The sequence below is a fragment of the Plectropomus leopardus genome, chromosome 4 (assembly GCF_008729295.1).
Source record: "Plectropomus leopardus isolate mb chromosome 4, YSFRI_Pleo_2.0, whole genome shotgun sequence".
NCBI lineage: Eukaryota > Metazoa > Chordata > Actinopteri > Perciformes > Serranidae > Plectropomus > Plectropomus leopardus.
The window spans coordinates 8,406,547-8,428,099 of record NC_056466.1 but is presented as its reverse complement, the minus strand read 5'-3'; the positions used below and the strand labels follow the sequence as shown (position 1 = coordinate 8,428,099).

Below are 21,553 nucleotides of genomic sequence, written 5' to 3'. Positions count from 1 at the left end.
CTCAGTTCACCATGTTGTGTTTTTTTTTTTCGACACAATAAATACAGTATGACATTAGATTAAAGCAACATTGTTTTATTTTAATTGTTGTACTAAATGCAGTGGTTTACTTTTTTAAACGAGTCAAACAGTAAAGACTTGAGTGAGATGGCACTAATGTTACCCAGTGTGCACCCTGTTATGGATGTGAACCAAAGGGAAACGCCAATATTTTTCAACCTGGACTCTATTTTGCCATATTTTTGTGTCTAAGTGACTGATGAAGACAACAATTTTTGAAACTGGTCCAATATTGACAGAGAATAGTGCAGCGTCAATTTACATCCATTAAAGGGGGTTGTTTTCCCAGACAGGCTCAGATTGTTAGCATAAATGTCTGACTGAGAAATGAAATGTTTTTAATTACTTTTTGTTGGCATGTTTGTTACTGTGTACAGTTCTCTCTTTGAGAGGTCTCGTTCTCAAATCTCGTGAGAGACGACCCCATTACTCACTAAGATGCAAAAATATGAGAAAATAGAGTCCAAGTTAAAGAGTAGTAAAATTATCCTTCAAGTCAAACATGTAAAAAAGAAGACATGTTGCTTTCACACTTGCTTTTAGACTTTTCCAGCATGAGGAACATCAATGGCGTCATCTGCCGCTTTGCCAGAGTCCAGTTGTTCCAGAAATGGCGCCAGGACCGGCGGCGTATTCTCGAGGTCAGAGGCTCGTATCATCATGACCACAGATTTGATGGAGTACCACCAACCGTGCCATGTGTACCACACCACCCCGTCATCGGTCATGGCTTGGTACGGTCCTTTGTAGTAGTGGCCGTTCAAGTTGCCTGAATCACACCTGTGATGAGGAAAAAAAAGGAAAAAGTAGTAAATAATGTATGCATATTGTCTTTTCGACCTTCGCTCTGTTGTGTTTCCTCTAATAATTCTCGTGTTTTTCTTCACAGAATATATGAAGCGAGACTGAAACTGAAGAGTCTGTGTGTTACCTGCTGAACCACCAGCCGGCCTTGCTGTGTCTGATACACCTGGCGTCGTTTTCGGCGTCGCCGTCATTGAGCTGGTCGAAGGTGCTGAACTTGACCCCTCTTGGCCCCATGCCTGGACCGATCCATTTCTTCCCCAGGGCGTCCCCGGCGTTCCCACTGTACTCTCCCAGATGTAACTGGTACTGGTCCTTTGATTGAACAAGGAGTGAAAACAAAGTGTGTTGAAGGAGTTATTGCTGTTGCAAGAGCACTTTTGTATGGAGCCCGTAAAGTCCTGACGTGCGCATACAGGTTTGATTTGTGTGCACGAGATAATAACTTGTTCCCGAAAGATACCAACTTTTGTGTATGAATAAAAAATGTCACCATGTGGGACTTTAAAGGCTAAAATAGAGAACACAGGATAAAAAAATAAGAACTGCAAAAGTGTGGCATATTTTATATTCAAATCTATGATACTGTAGACTGATGTAGCTTTTTTTTCTTAAAATAGAGCACTGTGATTATAGAGGACGTCAAAATAGAGAAAGAAGAGAAAGGGGGGCAACAGGGCTAAGCAGAGGGAAAAGCGGGATCGATGAAAAGCTTTGAGAGGAAAATCCAGAAGCAGATTAAAGTAGACGTCTGAAAGGAAGAGAAAGAAGAAAGGAATAAAGCAAATATCATATTTGTGTATAATTTTACCCTCTGAACGATCAATAATGCCAAAAAGTGCTTAACGTATGATAATTTGACCATTGATGTTTACAATATGAAGTTGATTTTAGTCTGCACTGTCTTATTTTAATCTATTTTCTAACATTCAGGATAGCGAAAAATGGGTCCTAAGTGTGTGACCTCTTTGAGCCAGTCGCGCTCGGTGCAGGCTATGATGAACGTGACGCTCGAGCGCTGCTGTCCTTGAACCTTGAACCTTTTCACTAAGTTGTTAAGTTGAGTTGTTTTCAATGCGCCAGCAACCCAGTTATTAATTTACTTCTCTTAGCTAATGGCCTTAACTGTTCATGCAGAATATGAACAAGCTTCCACTCAGACATTTGGACTTATACATTTTTCACATAATAGCTATGTCAGTTTGCTTTTTGAGTCTTTGTGTAGATCTGTAGGTGTGTCAAAAAGTTGTTAAAATACATGTTTTATAAGATTACATATTTACGCCTGTTTGTTCTTGTGATTGTGACTTTTCCTCAAAATTCACTAATTTTAAGCCTCCGGTTCCACAGTTAAACTTTTCGTAACTGGCGATGCTGAGTGAAAGGAGAATGAAGATGGAGAACAGCTGGCGGGCCTGCAGCCAGACGTCCTTGCTGTTGTTTCCGTAGCAAAAGGTTGTAAAACACAAAGAACATACATAGTCTAAATAAGATCGCTACTGTTATGGGAAATGAGGAGAGGGCGAGGTTACACTGTCTGTCAGTGATCAGGTTTGGGCAACAAAAGCACTTTGGTTACTGTTAGGTAAAGGTTGAGAATTTGGTTAAATGTTGATGAAAAGGAAAAAACAAAAAAAAGTAAACCTGTAGTCACTATGAGTGGATAGTGTACTGCAAGTTTGTCAATTTGTTGAAAAACAAATGTTATAAAATCTTTGCTGATATGTTCAGTATCAACGTTTCTGTGACTTTTCAGGTGCGTAAACAAACATTTTCTTACAGTGTTAATAGAAATATAATTAGCTCAGCATTAAGTTTCATAAAAAGTGAGATAACAAATACAAACTTGGCTCAAATTTGTAAATGCTGTTGAAGGAATCAGCTTTTTGTTACATTTAAGACAACCATTCCTCATGAGACAAAGTGACTTTTTTATTTTATTTTTGCAGTGTTTCTGTTTCACCTTTTCATCGTCCACTTTGAAGTTCTTGTACTCTGCGTAGCGCTGTTTCCCCTCAAAGTCCTCCATGTCGATCCGCAGGTCGTAGTTTCCTAAAAGACACTGAGTTACACCAACAAAAGCCCAATACTGCTGAATAAATCATGCAAACACACATGCAGATACACACACCTTGTGAGGTCAGATAGTGAAGAGGGTCATTGCCGAGCCAGAATTCTCCATCAGGGGAGAAGAGGTCTCCAAAGCCGTGCTTGTACTCCACCCATGCTCTGCACACACACACACAGTGCACACACTCACTATTTTTTGACACATGCAGAGTTTAAATTCCCATTTTTCTGTGCGTAAAGACGACACACACACCTGTCAAAGCTCTCTTTGCCGTCTCTCCTCCTCTGGAAAACGGTCCATCCTCCTCCGTTGTTCATGTCACAGTAGACGCTCAGTGCGGTGGGAGAGCCGTCTGGACGTATCACATACAGCCCGTTGGCCACATTACCGTCCGCAAACACCTCGGAGCAGTCTGAACACACACAGACGTACAAAATAAAATATTTAAACCATGTGCAGAAATAATTAGTTTGGACGCAAAAGAAACAAACAGAAACTTCTTGGCGGCCGGAAGTTTTGTTTCTTTCTGTGAAGCAGCTGCAGGGTCCCGACAGGTGGAAGTGTTGACTTAACTAGCAAATGTTCACTGCTGCTTGGCTGTCGAAGTTTTTTAAAAGAACTTATTTTGTGACACTTGGGAGCAGAAGACTGAGACCTGACATGATTTTCTTACAAAGTTGTTTTAGCATAGCTTTAGCCTATTGACACATCCAGCAGACACAAAGCAAGATTAGCGTCATTTGTCGTGTTTCAAGTCATCAGGTGAATTTGACTTTAATATACGGTATAGTAGAGTATTTTCATTGCTTTCCCTTGCTGTCAAACAGTTTGTTTCGCCTGGAAAGCCGTTAACGTCCTCAGTTCAACATCTATGCTCTGGTCAAAATCACCAGACTCCATTGACAAAAACGTCCTTTTAGCTCGTCGAACAGGAGAGCTGCTGGTCTACCGCTGCTGCGATAAGGTATTTAGTTTGTGTTATTGTGTGACTTTGGTGAATCCCAACTACGTCTTTTAAACACCAAAGTGACACAATAACGCAAACAAACTGAGGCAGCGGTAGACCGGCAGCTCCTGAGTTCAGTGATGTTAAATCACTGTTTTTCTCAGTGGAGTCTGGCTTTGAAGAAAGCCAAATAATGGCATCATTTTAATTGGAAGTAACTGTCTGACAGCAAATTTAAAGCACAGAAAAGAGTCTCAATATGGTGTACACTTAAAATGTTTAGATTTTTTTAGGTGGTTAAAATAAAATGAATATAAAATTTGTAGCACACCCCCCGTCCACAGCAGCACATTGTCACACGTCAGACTCCTGTCTACTTCTCCAAACTGGGAACGTACCGACTGACATGTAGTGTTTGTAATGAACTGTCTATGATAAAGTACGCCATATAACCCCACTTCAAAAATTGAAACTATCCCTTTAAGCTCTGTTTGGGTCTCCACCAACTCCAGAGAAAAACTCTTTAGGCAGTAATTGCTCCGCTGTGTTCACCAGATAGTACCAGACTTTGTCTGTGGTTTGGTACTGGGCAGGGAGCGTACAGTGACTTGAACCAGGGTCCAAAATTTACACCCGCTACGTGACTAATGCAGGTAAATTCTCCGTTTGGTGTGTAAATCTAGGAAGGTCATGGTGGAGATGAGTTGATAAATGTATTGAAATCATTTTGTATTAGATAATGCTCTAACCTCTTAACGTTTGTATTCAACACACAACATTATCTTAATGAAATGTACTGAAACAACAAATGTATACGTGAAACAAAAAAGGCCGTTCATTATTTTGGCCGGTAAAAAAAAAAATTAAAAAATTGGCTTGGCTGCTGAATTTTTATGATCTACCAGCCAGTTTGGCCAGTGAGACAAGAAAGTTAATTTCGGACACTGTTTTGAACACCTGCTGCAGAGTTTGAAGGCCGGCTAGGCTAAAATGCAGCTCTGTACTGTAGAACTGAGGGAAAACTGCAGATGGTGATTATTCTCTGTTGGTTTGTCACTTTAAGCAACTCCTTTACATCAAAGCTGGTCATTTAATTCACCGTTAAAGCTAATGAGCACAGCCTTTACATTGTGCTTCAGACTCTATCAGGACATTCGCTGCAGGTGGGAACGTAGCTTACATGTAACGTTTTAGCTAGACAGGTGAGACAGACAGCAGGTAGATTAACACAATGTATGAAGTGAACGCAGATGTGTGCATCTCTTATTGAAATCTCTCTCTCTACCTCTGTAGAGGTTTTCAGAGCCCAGGTGTGAGTTGGGGATGTGCTGCAGCTGCTGAGCCTGGCTGTTGTGAAGCTGCTGGATGTAGCGATGCTGGTCGTCGATCACGTTCTTCAGACCCTGGATCTGCGCCTCCAGACGGACCACCTTCTCCTCACACGGCACAGGGACCTGGACACCGACAAAAAAGACAAGATTAGTAACTGATACGCTGTTTTATTAATCTGAGACTATTGTTTTATTTCATTGTATTTATTGTTTCTGCTGGTTTTAGATTTTAACGCCCTATTTTATTGTTGTTTACCTGGACCTCAGTGCTTAGTTTTATTGGCTTTCATGAACGTCATGTTTTGGAATGACAATAAAGCTTCAATCTTGAATCGAGGGTTAAGTTATGAATACTTCAGCCACAAAATACCCATTTGCATATCAATTAGTAAAGAAAACTTTGTTTTTTACTTAACGGTGCATACCCACTATACGCAACTGCACGCTACCAGAAATCCACACCCATTTGTTTTGCATTGGAAGCAACAAATTCCCTGTACAAAGCATGCTGGGATACCTGCGATGCAGACCAAGCTGGCGACGTGACGAGAGGGAGTGTCAGTTTAAAAAAATTTAAACGTAGCTCACATCAACGCAGCCACTCAAGCTGCAGCTCCAGTGACTTTCTGACTTTCTGCGTATAAATCCACAAAAGACTAAAGTGACACTTATTTAAGTGAGTTTCTGAATGAATCTTTTCCTGTTTACTTCAGTTCATGGAGAACGTTTGCCTTTTTTGGATTCTCTAATAACCGCAGATGCATGAAGAAAAACAGTTTGCTTCACAAATTCAAGTTAACGCCTATTAAGTAATTGATATACATACGGTGATTTTGCAGGTGAAGTATTTGTTTTAAGGATAGTAGGATGAAACCAGCCAAAACCAGTCCACAACTTTTAAGTGCTTTTTTGGATGAAACTACAACAATTATGCAAATAATAAACGCTTCGTCTGACATACTGTGGCTTTGTTTTTTGTTGTTATGTAAGAAGGAGATTTTTAAAAAATAAAAAAAAAGTCTATCATTGGGGTGCCCAGTAGCTCCCCATTTAACACTTAAACTGTCCTATTTATAATAAGACAAAAAAATCTATCATCCTTGCCGTTTTCGGGTTTAGAAGAAAAAAAAAGCATGGAAGTAAGGCATAGGAAACTATGACTTGTTTTTGTTCATAGTTTCCTTGGATGTGGCTAAATAGTGACAAGTTACTCGCGAACATGTTCCTTATTTTGAAATACAGTGAATTTCTGGCACAGGGCTTTTATTTTGAAATGCAGTTTCTTTATTTATTTGTGTACTAAGCCAACATGTTGTTTACATTTTGCAGTGGTAGAATTTAACAAAGTACATTTACTAAAGTACTGTAATTAAGTATGGATTTCAGGAACTTGTACTTTACTTGAGTATTTTATTTTCATGCTACTTTAAACTTTTACCCCGCTCCATTTTGTGGAAATATTGTACTTTTTTTAACTTCACTAAATTTATCTGACAGGTTTAATTACTTTAGAACTTAACATTTTTGCACAAAGACATAAGTAGAGTTTATAAAATATGTTTTGTAATAAGCTAGCAGGCAGTTTATACAAGTACAGCTGCAGCGATTAGTTTATTCATCAATCAGCAGAATCACAGAAAATTAATTGGGAATTATTTGAATAAGTCTTTTTCTTTTCTTTTTTTTTTAATTTTGTGCTTTGGCATGTGTTTTATTTTGTTTGTAAATTTTAGTTCTTTAGATGTTTATTCATCTTCCTTTTTGGGCTTTTTTTGTTTTTTAAGATTGCGAAGTTTTAGGTGTTTTTTATTTTTAAAAANAATATTAATGGGGAACTATTTGAATAAGTCTTTTTCTTTTCTTTTTTTTTTAATTTTGTGCTTTGGCATGTGTTTTATTTTGTTTGTAAATTTTAGTTCTTTAGATGTTTATTCATCTTCCTTTTTGGGCTTTTTTTGTTTTTTAAGATTGCGAAGTTTTAGGTGTTTTTTATTTTTAAAAAATCAAAAAGATAGTTCTGCATTGAATACTTTTTTTCCCTGATAATACTTTCTTACTTTTGCGTAAGTAACATTAACAATGCAGGACTTTTACTTTCACAGGGTGGTACTTCTGCATTGAATACTTTTTTCCCTGATAATACTTTCTTACTTTTGCGTAAGTACCATTAACAATGCAGGACTTTTACTTTCACAGGGTGGTATAAGTAATTTTACTTAAGTAAAGAATCTGAATATTTCTTCCACCATTGACATTTTGGGAGATAAAATTGAATATGTGGGAACTGGTCGGGACCTTGAACTCCTGACTGAGGAAAAATCTTTGGATAAGATAAGATAATCCTTTATTAGTCCCACAGAGGGGACATTTGCAACCGCTGCTCTAGATATTAAGATATTAAGGGCTGGTTATTATCCTGTTATAAACTGTTTCAGGAGAGAGATTGTTGCTCACGTAAAGCATATCAGCGTGGAATATTGAATAATTAGAATAATATAGTATTTAAAACTGTACGATACACTGAGAGAAAGTTTCTTACCGCCACAGAGGCAGCCATGTGAAGAAGAAAGAGCACTGATGTCCTCAGCATTCCCATTATCAGTGATCTGAATGAAGACTGAATCAAACTGCTGAGCGCTGTCTCGTCTCACTTTGTCTTTACAGCCTCAGAGACGTCCTCTGTCTTCTCCTCTGTCCTGTTTGGCTGTTTGATGCTGTTCACTTATCTCTTCTCTCACCCTGACTCTGGAGACAATCAGACCGCACGTGGACTAACATTTTGTGGGAAACCACCTAGCGGTTGTCTCTTTATGCCGGCCTCACACTGAACCTACAGACTGTCGCAGAGTCCACGGTCATTTCACCGAGCTACAGTTTCACTTATTTAATGTAAGGATCGTGACAGAATGTTAAAGACGTGTTTTAAGTTAAAATTTCACTTTTCTGACATCTGTTATCCCCAAAAACATCAGTGATTCAGTAATTAGCTGCTCTTACAGTATATTTTGGTGAACGTTTTTGACGTATCAGGGTGTCTACAAGTACACTCTTAAATTTCATGATTTTAAAGACATTTTCAATAAGATTTTTAGCAGAGTTTTGGCAGTGGTGGATAAAGTACCTGAAAGTTATACTTGAGTAAAAGTACATGTATCTTCCCAGAACACGACTTTGGTTGAAGTTAAAGTTACATGAGTAAAAGTCTTATTAAGTCTAATATTTACTGTTCTCAAGTATCAAAAGTAATTTATGATATTAATTGTGCTTAAGTATTGAAAGTTAACGAACAAGTAAAAGTGTCAGAAATAGTCCATCTGGTAAGTAAGTAGTGGTGAGTTAAGTTAATCTACATTTGGCCGACAGGTAACTGCAAGCATAGAATAAAAGGACAGTTTTGGGTTCATTGGTAGATTTAAAGATTTTATAAAATCAGAAATGTGAATTTTCACACCAAAGAGTTTGACTCATAAAAGATGGGTTAATTAAATAAGATAAATTGTAATAACTATGACATCCAAAATTTTAAATATAAGACTATTTAATTACTTTTAAGACCTAATATTTATACAGTTGAATTTAAGACTTTTCAAGGACCTGCACTCACCCAGTGAATTAAACGGGGTACTAAAAAGGGATTTATTTATCAGTGTTTGAATCAATCAACAAATCATATAAGCAAATGTAAAAAAAAAAGCTAAAATAAAGGGAAAAAAATAAATACATAAATAATTAAATACATACATAAATTATTCATTTGATAAAAAATAAATGTGCAGCTAAACTGGGATTTAATTTTTGTATGTTTATATTTATTCATTTCTGTATGTTAATGACTTATGTGGTACTAACTAACTTCAAGGCAAAAAAATGGAGCTAAATCTATTCTGTGACCAGTTCTGCTTTACAGTGAGATTAGTGCCACATACCTCACCAACAAACAGACACACAAATACTGAAATGCATGTTGTCTTTAAAAATGTAGCAACACAGGGATTTATAAATGTAGACTTGTGGAAATAAAGAAATTTAATTATTTATTCCAAATTACAATAAACTAAATATATCTATTTCTTGATTAATTACCAACATTTATTTAGGAGTACTACATTTGACTCTTCTGGCAAGATATATTTAAGAAAATCCAAATATAAAAGCTTCAATAAATAGTAGAGTAAATGATTACTTATGTACAAAATACTAATTAAATGAACCAATTATGAATTAATAAAAAAATAAAACTAAATGTTTTTGTATTTCAACGTTGTATATTTTATGGCAACATTTATTCATTTATAATTTCAGAAAATTAAGTAATATAATCAAGTATTTCCTACAGCATGTTTTTTTTTTTTGTTCTTTTGACTTCTCCTGTCTAATATCAAAGTCACGCTCAGTAAATCACAGCAGACAGGAGAGCAAACACACACAGTTCACACACACATAAACACGTGTGCGCTTTACGTTTAATATAGAGGCAACAATGGCCAGAAAAAACGACGCGTATTTGAGTGATGACTTTGGCAAAAATCGGGAAAAAAATGCGACTCCGGTGGGACTCGAACCCACAACCTTTGAATCACTCCTCAAGTGCTTGACTAGAAGTCCAATGCGCTATCCATTGCGCCACGGAGCCACCTGTTGACACTGTGGAAACGACCGGAAATAAACCTTAAACCCGGTCTGTGACGTTTGCAGATGTAGTGTACTTTGATATGAAGCTGCGCTGTGTCATTAATGCCACGACGACGTATTTAAAACAACAATCTTAGAACAAACCACATTACTGATCCAATAAAGTGACCGAAACAAACAAAAGAAGATATTTTGGAGCCACCTCCTCGCGCCTCTCTCTGTTCGGGATCGGTAATGCTTCGTTAAATGCGCGGGAGACATCGCGTTGTGCTTATTATTGTGCTTCAGAGTTTAAAATAATGGCATCAGACTTCTAAGCAGTGTGTATGAAGACTTCAAATTGTCATTTTTTCTGTTTCTGTCTCTAAACGCTACACAACGGATCATTAACCCGTTTATGTCAGCAAAACCGCCACACGGCACACAAACTCGTTCACACTTCCGGTTTGCATTCAAAATAAAAGGGCGACCGGACTAAATCAACTTGCTTAGCTTTTCTTTTATTTATTTATTTTTTGTTCGTTTTTTGTAATTTTGTAATGTGGATATCCCTTTGCAATTATGCGTTTGCCCCAAAACATCCAGTAAACATATATTACAAAAACATCTGAAAGCACCTAAGCGTTTAAAACAACATCATTTAGCTGAAGTACCGGATTTTACCACCAGATGAAGACACAGACCCGACCAAACGTAGGAAAACCATGAGCAAAACGTTAAATTTAACAGAGAACGTAAATGTGCAATAATTTCACAATATCCTAACTGCATAAATTGATGTAATGGTTCAACTACAGTATTCCTCTGTGCAAGTATTCAAATGTACAATATTCTTCCAACTCTTGTAAACTATATTTTTTAAAATGATACACATATTGTATATATTATTTTTCGTCTTACCTATGTATATATTGTGTTGCATAATGTTGGATCATACACATATGTTCTATTTCTAACTTTAAATACTGGTTTCATGCATTGGTTGTTGCATAAGGCACATAGTTTTATTTTTTTATACACTTTACAAACGCAAAACATTATGTATATATTATAAACAGTCGCACATTAGTGTTAGTTGTTTATTATTTAACTGTATTTACATTTTTAAATTATTTTTATTATTTTTCATACTTCTGGGGGATCCGGGATCGAACCGCCGGTCTTCTGATTGACTGTCCACTGCATGGTCCACTGTCTTTCAATGTGGCAGCATTTGATTCAGTTCAGTTTAACTGGACTACACGAGCACGAGAAACTTTTACATTACCGAAACAAGTGTGAGATAATATCAATAAGTAAAGACCAAAGACTGTATATTATGCATATATAATATAATATAAAGATCTTTGAGATTCGTCTAAAAACACGTCGCTGCTGATTGGACAACACCTCCGACACACCCATCAACAAGGGACCAAACATGTCCTCAAACATGGAGACCGAAGCAAAATGGTGGACACCATGTTTAGGTTGAACGGACCTCTGGTTTCAGCTGAGCGCAAAACACTTCGGATTATAAACTCCTGTGCAACCAGAAACACGTTTTCACCGAAAAAACAGCAAAGGTAAGACGCAGTTTTAGTTTTATGTCTACGAAGGGGCGTTTGTTTGCCTCCATTAGTCCACTGTTAATGCCGCGAGTCCGAGGCTGCAGGTCAAAACGTCCAACAGTCACGTTACGTTACGTTTGCTCGCTAACCAGGTGCGCTCGAGCTCTAAAGGTACTAAAGGTGACTTACTGACGGTTTTGGGATTTCGGGTTACAAAAAAACATCGTCCAGTAGCACAGCCGAGGTTTGGCCCGTCCAGTCTCCTCTGACGGGCTGTCTGCGCTGCTGGGGGAGTGTGATTAGTTTGGGTGACAGCAGTGGTACTCAATTTAAGGCCGGCGGGCCAAATCTGACCGCCACATAGGTTGCCAAGTGGCCCCTAAAACAATTTTCCAATTCACAATAAAAATAAAATGATTCACTCTGGGAATTTTGTACCATAAGGTGCCAGCATCTGTCGGCTGAGGAGGAACTGAGCAACTGTGCCACCACTTTCATCACCTGCTTAGGTAAGAATCATAAATAAACGTTATTTAGGCCCCATCTACACCTACAGATATGTTGTACAGTTGAAAATTGATATTTTCCTCTGTGTTCTGGCCTTTTGTTGACGCCATGGTCTGTGTATCATGGTGGACAACGCAGACCTAGTGTAACCCATCATTCAGAGTTAAAGTCTGCACAGTAGTGATCTTCTGAGAAAAACACTTGGACAAATACACAGTGACGAGAACTACCATAAATGACATGAAAAATGAAACATTTTTATTCAGTGTGTACTTTGACACTTTAGTTTGGCCCATGTCCTATTCCATCCAACATGGAGTGGGTGGGCTTTATGGCCTGCACTGCAGCCGGCTACCAGGGGGTGATGGAGATTTTACAGTCTGTGGTCTGCCCACAGACAGCGCTGTAGCTCACTAAAATTAGGATTTTTGAAAATGCTTTTTTCAGTGCAGATTTTTCAAAACTCTTCTGTTATCCATGTGGAAATAATGGAAAATGATGATCTCATCTCCTCATTTTGCACATCTCCATTGTTGCTTTGTGTAATGAGCATATGTGAAAAAGAGCAGTGGCAAGCTACCAGTTTGTTTACGCTCTGCCTGCACTGCTTGGTCTAGTGACGATTTTACTCTTAAAGGCCTACTGTGTAGCCCTGTCTAGAGCAAGTGTATGATTTGATGCTGGGCTCATGGATGGATTCCTAAATTGGCCTATAGGGCACAGGCTGAGGGGCCCAAAGTGTCAGAGTGCTCCCTGGCCTTCACTTGCAAAATGCCACTCAAATTAACACATACCGACCTCAGACTATATAATAAGATGGAGATGACAGTTCCTCCAAAGTGAAGCTTTCAATCTCGATCACGATAAGTGAATGAACATCAGCCAAAAACTCAAAAAAAATTTATTATATTCCATTTCTACTAGTTTATCCTATCAAAGCCTACACGGTGGACCTTTTATAACTGGTTTTTTTTGCCATATTTCCTTCATATGTAACATGTATTGATCCAGTTTCCATGCATATTAGATAAATTGCAAAAAAAACTGCACAGCCCCTTAACTGTCTTTTTTTTTCTTTGCAGAACGTCCACATGCACCTCACATCAACATGCATATCCCACAAGAGCATGACTATGGCAGTGTCCAAGAGATTTTCAAGGGCCAGCGCTTTGCCATCACTTGCTCCTATTTTTCAGCTTACAATGTGGCCTTCTTCAGGCTAAGACCTGATGACTACAGCAAGCAGACCCAGTTGGCTGTTAGTCAGGAAGCCACCTTCATCTTTCCTGCTGTTGAGGATACCCGCCCCAAGGACCTTTCAATGTGACTACAGCTATAATTTCAGTTCTGGAATTTACTCAACTCCGAGGACCATCTATCTCTGTGTAAAAGGTAAACCTGAGTAAATCATTGCAGCAGACAAAGTATCCAGATCATTTCCAAGTCATAGCTTTGAACATCATGTCCATAGCTCTACTGAACGTTGGTAAAAAAGTAATTCGATAGTTATCAAGATAATGTTGAACTCCTATGTGCAGTTAGCACAGGGACCAATAACAAACAAACCCAAACTATCGCTATGTTCACATTACATGGTTCAATTCTGATTATTTAACCAGATCTGATCTTTCTGTGTGGATTGTTCACATTCATGTTTGAAGTGACACACTGACATCAGTGTGAACGGATCTTCGTCCTTAAATGCCTCACATGTAATTAGTAACGTCACACACAAACATTGGATGATCAGTCCATCGCTTTGGGGGTGGAGAGGTGTTGTACAGGTCTTGTGGGAGCCCGATTTTTTACATATGGCTACAAACACACGGGACTCAAAGTTCCTGCCCTGGTCTGTGTGGGTAACCTCCAGCGTCCCAAATCTGCTGGACATTCCATCCACCAGTGCATCCACAATGGTCTCTGCCTCCTGGTCTGGCAGGCTATAAGCCTCAGGCCATATAGTGAAATAGTCCATTACTGTGAGGATGTAGTGGTTTCCCCTCTCCGTGCAGGGAAAGGGTCCCAGGACATCAATCCCCACCCTCTCTATGGGGCACCCCACAGGAAACTGTTGGAGCTGGGCATGTGATCTTTCTGTGGGGCCTCTACGGGCTGTGCAGCTGTCACAGCAACGAAAATAGTCACATCTCGTCGATGCTGGCCCAAGTAGAACCCTTGTCGGAGGCAGCAGAGTGTCTTTGCAACACCAAAATGTCCTGATCCTGATCAGGCACTGCCTGAAGCACTGTCTCTCACAGCGCCCTCGGCACGACCACCTGCCACCTTCTTTCACACGTAGCTGGTTCTTTCCACCCCCTCGATAGCACCCCATCACACAGACGCAGAGAATCGAACATTGACCACAGACCTTTTGTAGCCTGAGAGGACATAGTGATATCCTCCCACGGAGGTCGCTGCTGCATCTTCACCCACGTGCGGACTGGTCTTATGTCCACATCTTCCTCTTGTCGGAGCCCCCACTCTGCTGCATCCACAGCTCCAAGTCCTCGTTTGGACGACACTGCAGCACATTTAACATGACTGGGCAGCCTCTCTTCTTCTTGTGCCTCCCTCTTCTCACAGTAGCAGCAACCCTCAGTTTCATAGGGCCTGCGAGAAAGCGCATCTGCATTTTGGTGGCTCGCCCCTGGTCAGTGCACCATGTTAAAGTCATATGCCTGCAGCTCGTCAATCCAGCGTAGAGACTGAGAGCTTAAAGGAAGGAAGCAGCATGGACAAGGATGTCATCAAGGTATGCAACACACTTATTACAGGGAATGTCACCCAACACCTTGTCCATAAGTCTCTCAAACGTGGCGGGGGTGTTGCAGAGGCCAAACGGGACGACTTTAAACTGCCACAATCCCCCACTGATGATAAAGGTGGTTTTGGATCTGGCCTCAGGGGCTAGGGGTACTTGGCAATATCCGCTACACAGGTCCAGTAAAGAAAACCAAGAGGACCCCGCCACCATGTCAAGAGTCTCGTCAATGCGTGGGAGGGGATATGGGTCTTTTTTAGTCACTTTGTTCAGGGGTCTAAAGTCCACACAGAACCGCCAGTCATCTTTCAGCTTCTTGGTGACCATGACGACAGGAGACGCCCAGGAGCTGGTGGAAGGCTCAATCAGTCCAGCCTGTCCCGAAGGACTTTGTCAGCTGCAGCTTGCCTGGCCAGTGGAGCTACTACAGGAGACCCTGTTCACTTAATGTCAGACCCTCGCAGTTCTTTATCCAAACCTCTCTCACAGCCAAAACCCTCTTTTCCCCATCCAGCACTGCGGGGATAAAGTGTAGGTGTGTACCAGTGGCAGGCAAGGTGGAAAGCTGTGCAGGTTGGTGGACAGGGAAGCTGGAGTCGCTAACCATGTGAGGCTTTGTGTGAGTTGTCAGCATTGTAATGGTCTTGGCTACAGGGCCGCCCGGCTGGGGTGGCCGCCGTGACATCTGGACAACATGTCCATCAGGAAAAGCCAGAGTCCCCTGCTTCGTTTTAATAACACAGTCCAATGCCGATAGAACATTCAGCCCCAGTATACATCCATCATCCAGGTTCATGACCCACACCAGGCAGCAAACTGACTGCTTGTCGACTCTGTAGTCCCCACCTTTATGTCATCTGGTGCTGTTTCTTCCCTTGGATTGGGTCGAGACACAGTCTCAGGGGTCCGTAGCATCCCCATTATGCGGTCCCCATATCATTTCTCATTGGTAGCTCTCACCTTAAGTGACTCGGCAGGTGTATCTTTAATGGGACCGGCACACAGAATTTCTCTCTCTGTAGCTAACTCCAGAGCATTCTGTAGGGACATGGAGTGAGCCAAAAGCGTTTGGATTCGCAGGTCGTCTGGAAGTAGGGGCTGGAGAAAATGGTCCCGAGCTAATTCACTCTGGATGGCGGGGGGGCATATGCGCATAGGTGCGGTGAACCAGCCCCTCAATGTCATCAGCTAGGTCTCTTAACGGCTCTCCAGATCATCACTGTCGGCTGCATAATTCAGATTGAAGCAGGCTAGTGGCTGAACATGACGGAAAAATCGTCTCTTTGAAGCTCCAACCAAAGCATCACAGTCGCTCCTATCATCGGGACTTAGCAGCAGCAGGCTCGTGAGAGCATCGCCAGTAAGGCTTTCTCTTCAGTAGACCATTTCGCAGCCTGGGCTAACAGTTCAAATTGTGCATGAAACGCTTCCCAATTAGCTTTGCAGTCATATCTAGGAGGTTTCATCGTTGTAGGAAAAACATCTCCACCAGTACATGCACTCTACCATCCCTTCGGCCGCCGCTGGTTTCCCCTGGTTGGCACAGTCATCCCTGTAGCGCCCAGAGCAGCCTAAGCCCGCCTCAGCCGCCATCTCTGCGGTCGTTTCCTCACTCGCTCTCTGTGCTCTGCAATTCTCTGTTCATCATCTCCCTCCTCTCGCTTAATCTTAGACCAGTCCTACAGCCACATTTTGCTCACCCGTGAAAGAGTCACAGCAGTCTTCAGTGGCAACGCTCTTTACGTCTGCCAGCACGAAGCAGTGAGACGTTATTCAGGTTTCCTGGGAGTTTATTTGGAACAGTACACAGGCTACTGTGGGCCGTAGCCAACGCCAAGCCCATTAACAGTTCACTTCCTAGCCCTTGTCACCCGCGCTCTCCCTCCTCCCTCCCTCACTCTCACGAACACACCAACAACCACGGTCCAGCTCAATTTCAGCCAATCAGGGGCGAGCTTATTCACATCCTGACATGTTCCTCAGTCCACTACAGTATTGTGAAGTTATATTTGTTGGGTTAGGTTTTATTATTATGTGAATGTGAACAAACTACAGTAATATGCAAGATGTGTTACAGTCCTGGCTGCACTAAAAAGCTTTCGTTGTTTTTCAGTCCACTTGTATTTAAAGTAAAAGGACATCCAATGTTAAAAATAAACACCAGAGTTATTGTGAATATAACTGCATGACGTTTTAAAGGCCAGTGAGTAATCATGTTAAATAATCGTGATTTCAGTATCAATCAAAATAATCGTGATTATTGTTTTTTGGCTGGTTGGTGTTTATGTACAAATATATCAAACAGATTACAAGCAGGCTAGCACTCATATCCTTCTGTGTTTTTGAAGTCTCCTGGGTGCAGACAACCGCTGTGTTGGTAACCTGGAGGTGGAGCATGAGAGAGAGTGGAGGCCAGTGAGCTACCAGCACGCCTGAAGTCTGAAGAAGCAGCTGTGGTGTGCAGACAGCTCAACTGCGGCTCCGGCTTTTCAACCTCTGCTTACATGGCACTTTTATTTGGATTGTGATGGCTCTGAACGTGCACTGATGGACTGTGGGACCGTAAAGGACTGGCCTTCCGCATCCACTGTTGAAGGGGTCTGCTCAGGTAAGATAAGTAGCGTTTTTGTTTTTTATTATTATTTTCTCACGCTCAGGACACACTGCATGTGTGCGTAACATATGACAGCCTCCTGCAACTTGCATGCTTGTGTGACTTCCTGCTGCTACAAGTCCTGTATTTTCACAATTAGAAGCAGATACTCCGCTCATTTAGGACCCCGTGCAAGCTCCTGCATTGTCAATATCACAGTCCTGTAAATATTTCACAATAAAAAGCTTTATGTCAAAAACTGAAAGGATTTTGGTGACGTTGACAGAGGGCTTTTATTTTGAAACAAACAGGACAGGTTGTTATTGTTAATTAATCTGTATGTATCCTTATGTATATTTATGGAGTGAAAAATGTTGAGGAGAGGGATTTTAAATTAAAATGTGGATTTTACAGGGAGCCAGTGCAGAGAAGCTAAAACAGGACAAAATAACATCTCTTTCCTTGGTTCTTGTCAAGTAACAGATGAGTCGACTAATTTTTGTGCGTCTTTTGAGTCATGATATGCCCAATTCTTGCAATATTATGCAGGTGAAAGAATGTAGGTCTTGAAGTTTGTTTTATATGAGAGTTAAAGGACAAATATTGATCAAATATTACTCTGAGGTTTCTTATAATAGTGCTGAAGGCCAGGGCAATGCCATCTAAAGAAACTACATGTTTAGATGTATGATGTAGATGACGTTATCTGAAATACAATAATTCGAGTTTTGTCTGAGGAAATTCAGGATCAGGAAGTTGCATCTCATCCAGGTTTTAATGTCCTTAATACATGCTTGTAGTTTATACAAGTTAACGGTTTCTTCTGGTTTGTTCAATAGATACAGTTGCGTATCATCTGCTTACCAATGGAAGTTAACAGAGTGATTTCTAAAAATAGTAGCTAAGGAAAGCATACATAAAGTGAATAAAATTGGTCCACCAACTGTGAGACAAAGCTGAGAGTTCTTCAGCAGAGAGATGGATGCTTGTGCACTCTGACAGTTATAAAGTTATGGTTTATCAGCTTACGTCTCAAGTCATTTTCTTCACCTGCAGACATCCTGCTCCGCCCAAAAGTTGCTGTTTTCTCTATGATGAGCTGGTCCGATGAAGACCAGCAGTGGGATGTGCTGCTCTTTAAGGGCTACAGCTACATTATCACCTGCTCCGTGGAGCCACAAATCCCTGGACGTCACTTCAGCCTCATCTTCACTGGCGTCAACCAAACCCACAGCCACACCCAACCAGCTGTCAATCACGCCGCCCGCTTCAAGTTAACTGCTTCATATGAGGCCCACCAAGAGAGCTGCAGCTGTGCTTATCACAACTTTGTTTTCAATCATAACTTCTCTTCTGAGAGCCAGAGACTCTTTCGCTGTCCGAGGTAGGATAATGGAATTTTGTTCAGTATTTTCAATAGACTGTATATATAGATGGATGACATGTCCCCTCTTACACCTACCATGCTTAAGTGAGGTTAAAATATGCAAGATTTGGGCGTTGCCATCTTGCAAGGGTGATGTCTTTGAGAGCCGGATTCTGCGCAGTAGCGATGTCTGAGGTGGGGGAGTTCCCGCCAAAACACCCGTCCAACCAACCTCAAGCGGCTGCATTTAATGCGAATGCACAGATTGGCTGTCACAGCTGTCAATCATGGTGGAAAATTCCCCTTTTGTGTAATTTCATAACTCATTAAAACCAAAGTTATCATAAAAACAAACACTTAAATATACATCAGGTTGATGAGAACTACCTTCAGTGTCAGAAACCATTTTTGTCAAAGAGCTTAATTTTTTGGAGATAATTGAAAATCCCATTAAAAAATCCCAAATGATTTTAACGAGGGCACTAGTGCAATGTTAACTTCCTGATTGGCCTACAAAAATACGTCATCTCTTCACCACTCTATACTGCTGTCAGACACCAGGGGGCAATTGAAAAGTTACACTTTGGGGGAACTGTCACGTCATCCATCTTTATGTGCAGTTTATGAGTATCATATGATCATATGATGTTGCAGTTTAACAAAGAATAATTGTTAGATTTGACTTCCTACCTGTATAAACGTGCCTGAGCATTTCTTGCTAATCCTTTCCTAGACACAAGCGATGTCACGCTGGACGATGGCGTGGTCAGAGAGGATGACAGCGAAGCCTGTGCCGGCAAACTGTTTGTTTCCACCGGAGATGGGTTTAGACTGCTGAGCGCAGAGTCCACAGTCTGGGACCTGACGCATGCTTCTGTGGTCTGTAGCTGGGCTGTAGTTCAGCTGTGTCAACCAAAACGACAGATCTTCTTGAAAAGACACAAATGTGGCGTTTTTTCTCTGACTGTGATGGATCGGAGTCTGCACTGCTGGACTGTGGAACTGTTAAACCATGGTTTTCCTCCGCTGCCGTTGAGGTGGTGTGCACAGGTGAGACAGTTACAAGCCCCGGGTTTAAGTAACAGGGTTCCCACACATTTTTACCAATATATTTTCATAATTTTTCCATAATATTTAACCTAACGTTTTGATGACTTTATTAAGGTACTTTAAAATGGGAAGGCCTTTATTACGATTCAGACATATATTAATTTACACGTACTTCCCAGACATTTGTGGATAAACTGCTAGCATGGTTAGTTACAAATGGTTATAAATGGTTACTTTGCAAACCATCAATACCACGCCAATTTTTGGGGGGTAAAAAAAAAACAAAGATCCTGTAGATGTCGATGCAAATTATGTGTATAATTGTGGGTGTAGCTTTGTCCGTGCATATGCGGTGTTTGTCAGTGTAGTTTGTGTATGGATTTACTGTTCGTTTCTATGTATGTGCCTTTGGATGCATTTTCTATTCTTTTTAATATTCTAATTTTTGTTAAAAAGCCTTCTGTGTAAATAAGTGTTTTACTACAAATCATAAAAACAGGACATTTGGTTCTTGTGCATAAATGTAAATTTTTAATGCTACTGTGATGGCCATATTAAATAAATTAAACCAAACTAAACTAGAATGCAAAGTCATGTGTTTTGGTTGTAATTTTGTTCATCTGGTAAAATTCACAGATAAATACCTCAAATGCTAGTCAAGCCATATCCAAAGTGAACTGAAAATTGTTCTTGTTTAATTTTTAGTACATGTACATGCATGGTCTAATTTGAAATGTGGCACTGAAGTTTTCCCCCCCATAAAATATAGCTTGTCATCCAAAATGGGACTAAAAAAGTCCTACTGTAGCCTGTTGTTCAAAATCATGTGAAAAAGTCATATCGTCCAAAACCGTGTAAAAGTAAAACTGTAGCATGTCACCCCAAACCGCACAAAAAGTCATACTGTAGCCTGTTGTTCAAAATCATGTAAAAAAAAAGTCCTGCTGTAGCCTATCGTCCAAAACCGCTCAAAAGAGTGCTACTGTAGCACGTCATCCAAAGTTGTATAAAAAAGTCAGGCTATAGCATGTAATTCAATATACAACCTAACTTCTTGCAAGAAGCAGGGATTTCGTGACAGATTAAAACAGTTAAAGTGTCAGGAGGTTTGGCTCAGTGGGTTAGACAGCTGGTTGGTGTCTCTGAGTGAAATTTTTCAACATGCTAAAATATGACATTTTTGGTGGTTTTTGATCGTTTCTTCACCATGCTACACTATAACGCATCTCAACAGACTATTCTATGTTGTTTTCAGCACTTTTTCGGTGTGGTCATTTTTTGACATTTTTGGCAAGGCTATACTATGTGATTTTTGGTCATTTTTTAAAGATTCTAAAATATGACATTTCTGGTTGTTTTTGAACATTTGTTCACCATGCTACACTATAACGCATCTCAACAGACTATTCCATGCTGTTTTCAGCACTTTTTATTTTTGGTCATATTTTGACGTTTTTGGCAATACTATAACATGCGATTTTCGGTCATTTTTTCAACATGCTAAAATATGACATTTTTGGTGGTTTTAGGTCATTTCTTCACCATGCTACACTATGATGTGTCTCAGCATGCTATTCTATGTTGTTTTCAGCACTTTTTATTTTTGTTCATATTTTGACATTTTTGGCAAGGCTACACTATGTGATTTTTTTGGTCATTTTTTCAACATGCTAAAATATGACCTTTTTGGTGGTTTTTGAGCATTTCTTCACCATGCTACACTATAACATTTTTTTCAACATGCTAAAATATGACATTTTTGGTGGTTTTTGATCGTTTCTTCACCATGCTACACTATAACGCGTCTCAACAGACTATTCTATGTTGTTTTCAGCACTTTTTTATTGTTGGTCACATTTTGACATTTTTGGCAAGGCTATAC

At 40.2% G+C, this 21,553-nt stretch overlaps 1 protein-coding gene, 1 non-coding gene and 1 pseudogene across 2 annotated transcripts; 1 reads left to right on the top strand and 2 right to left on the bottom strand.

Moving 5' to 3' along the window:
• On the bottom strand, positions 1 to 8,071 carry LOC121941608 (fibrinogen-like protein 1). The gene is made up of 7 exons (XM_042484434.1): positions 8,047 to 8,071; positions 5,167 to 5,367; positions 3,188 to 3,347; positions 2,996 to 3,093; positions 2,828 to 2,916; positions 992 to 1,179; positions 1 to 840 (listed from the first exon to the last, which is right to left on the bottom strand). The coding sequence occupies exons 1-7, from the start codon at positions 8,069 to 8,071 to the stop codon at positions 600 to 602; spliced, it is 1,002 nt and encodes a 333-aa protein (XP_042340368.1). The 3' UTR covers positions 1 to 599.
• A 1,682-nt stretch (positions 8,072 to 9,753) lies between these two features.
• trnar-ucu lies at positions 9,754 to 9,845 on the bottom strand. The gene is given in 2 exon segments: positions 9,754 to 9,789; positions 9,809 to 9,845. It is a non-coding gene; the product is annotated as a tRNA-Arg (tRNA).
• A 1,448-nt stretch (positions 9,846 to 11,293) lies between these two features.
• Positions 11,294 to 19,709, top strand: LOC121941607 (annotated as a pseudogene).
• Positions 19,710 to 21,553: the final 1,844 nt, after the last annotated feature.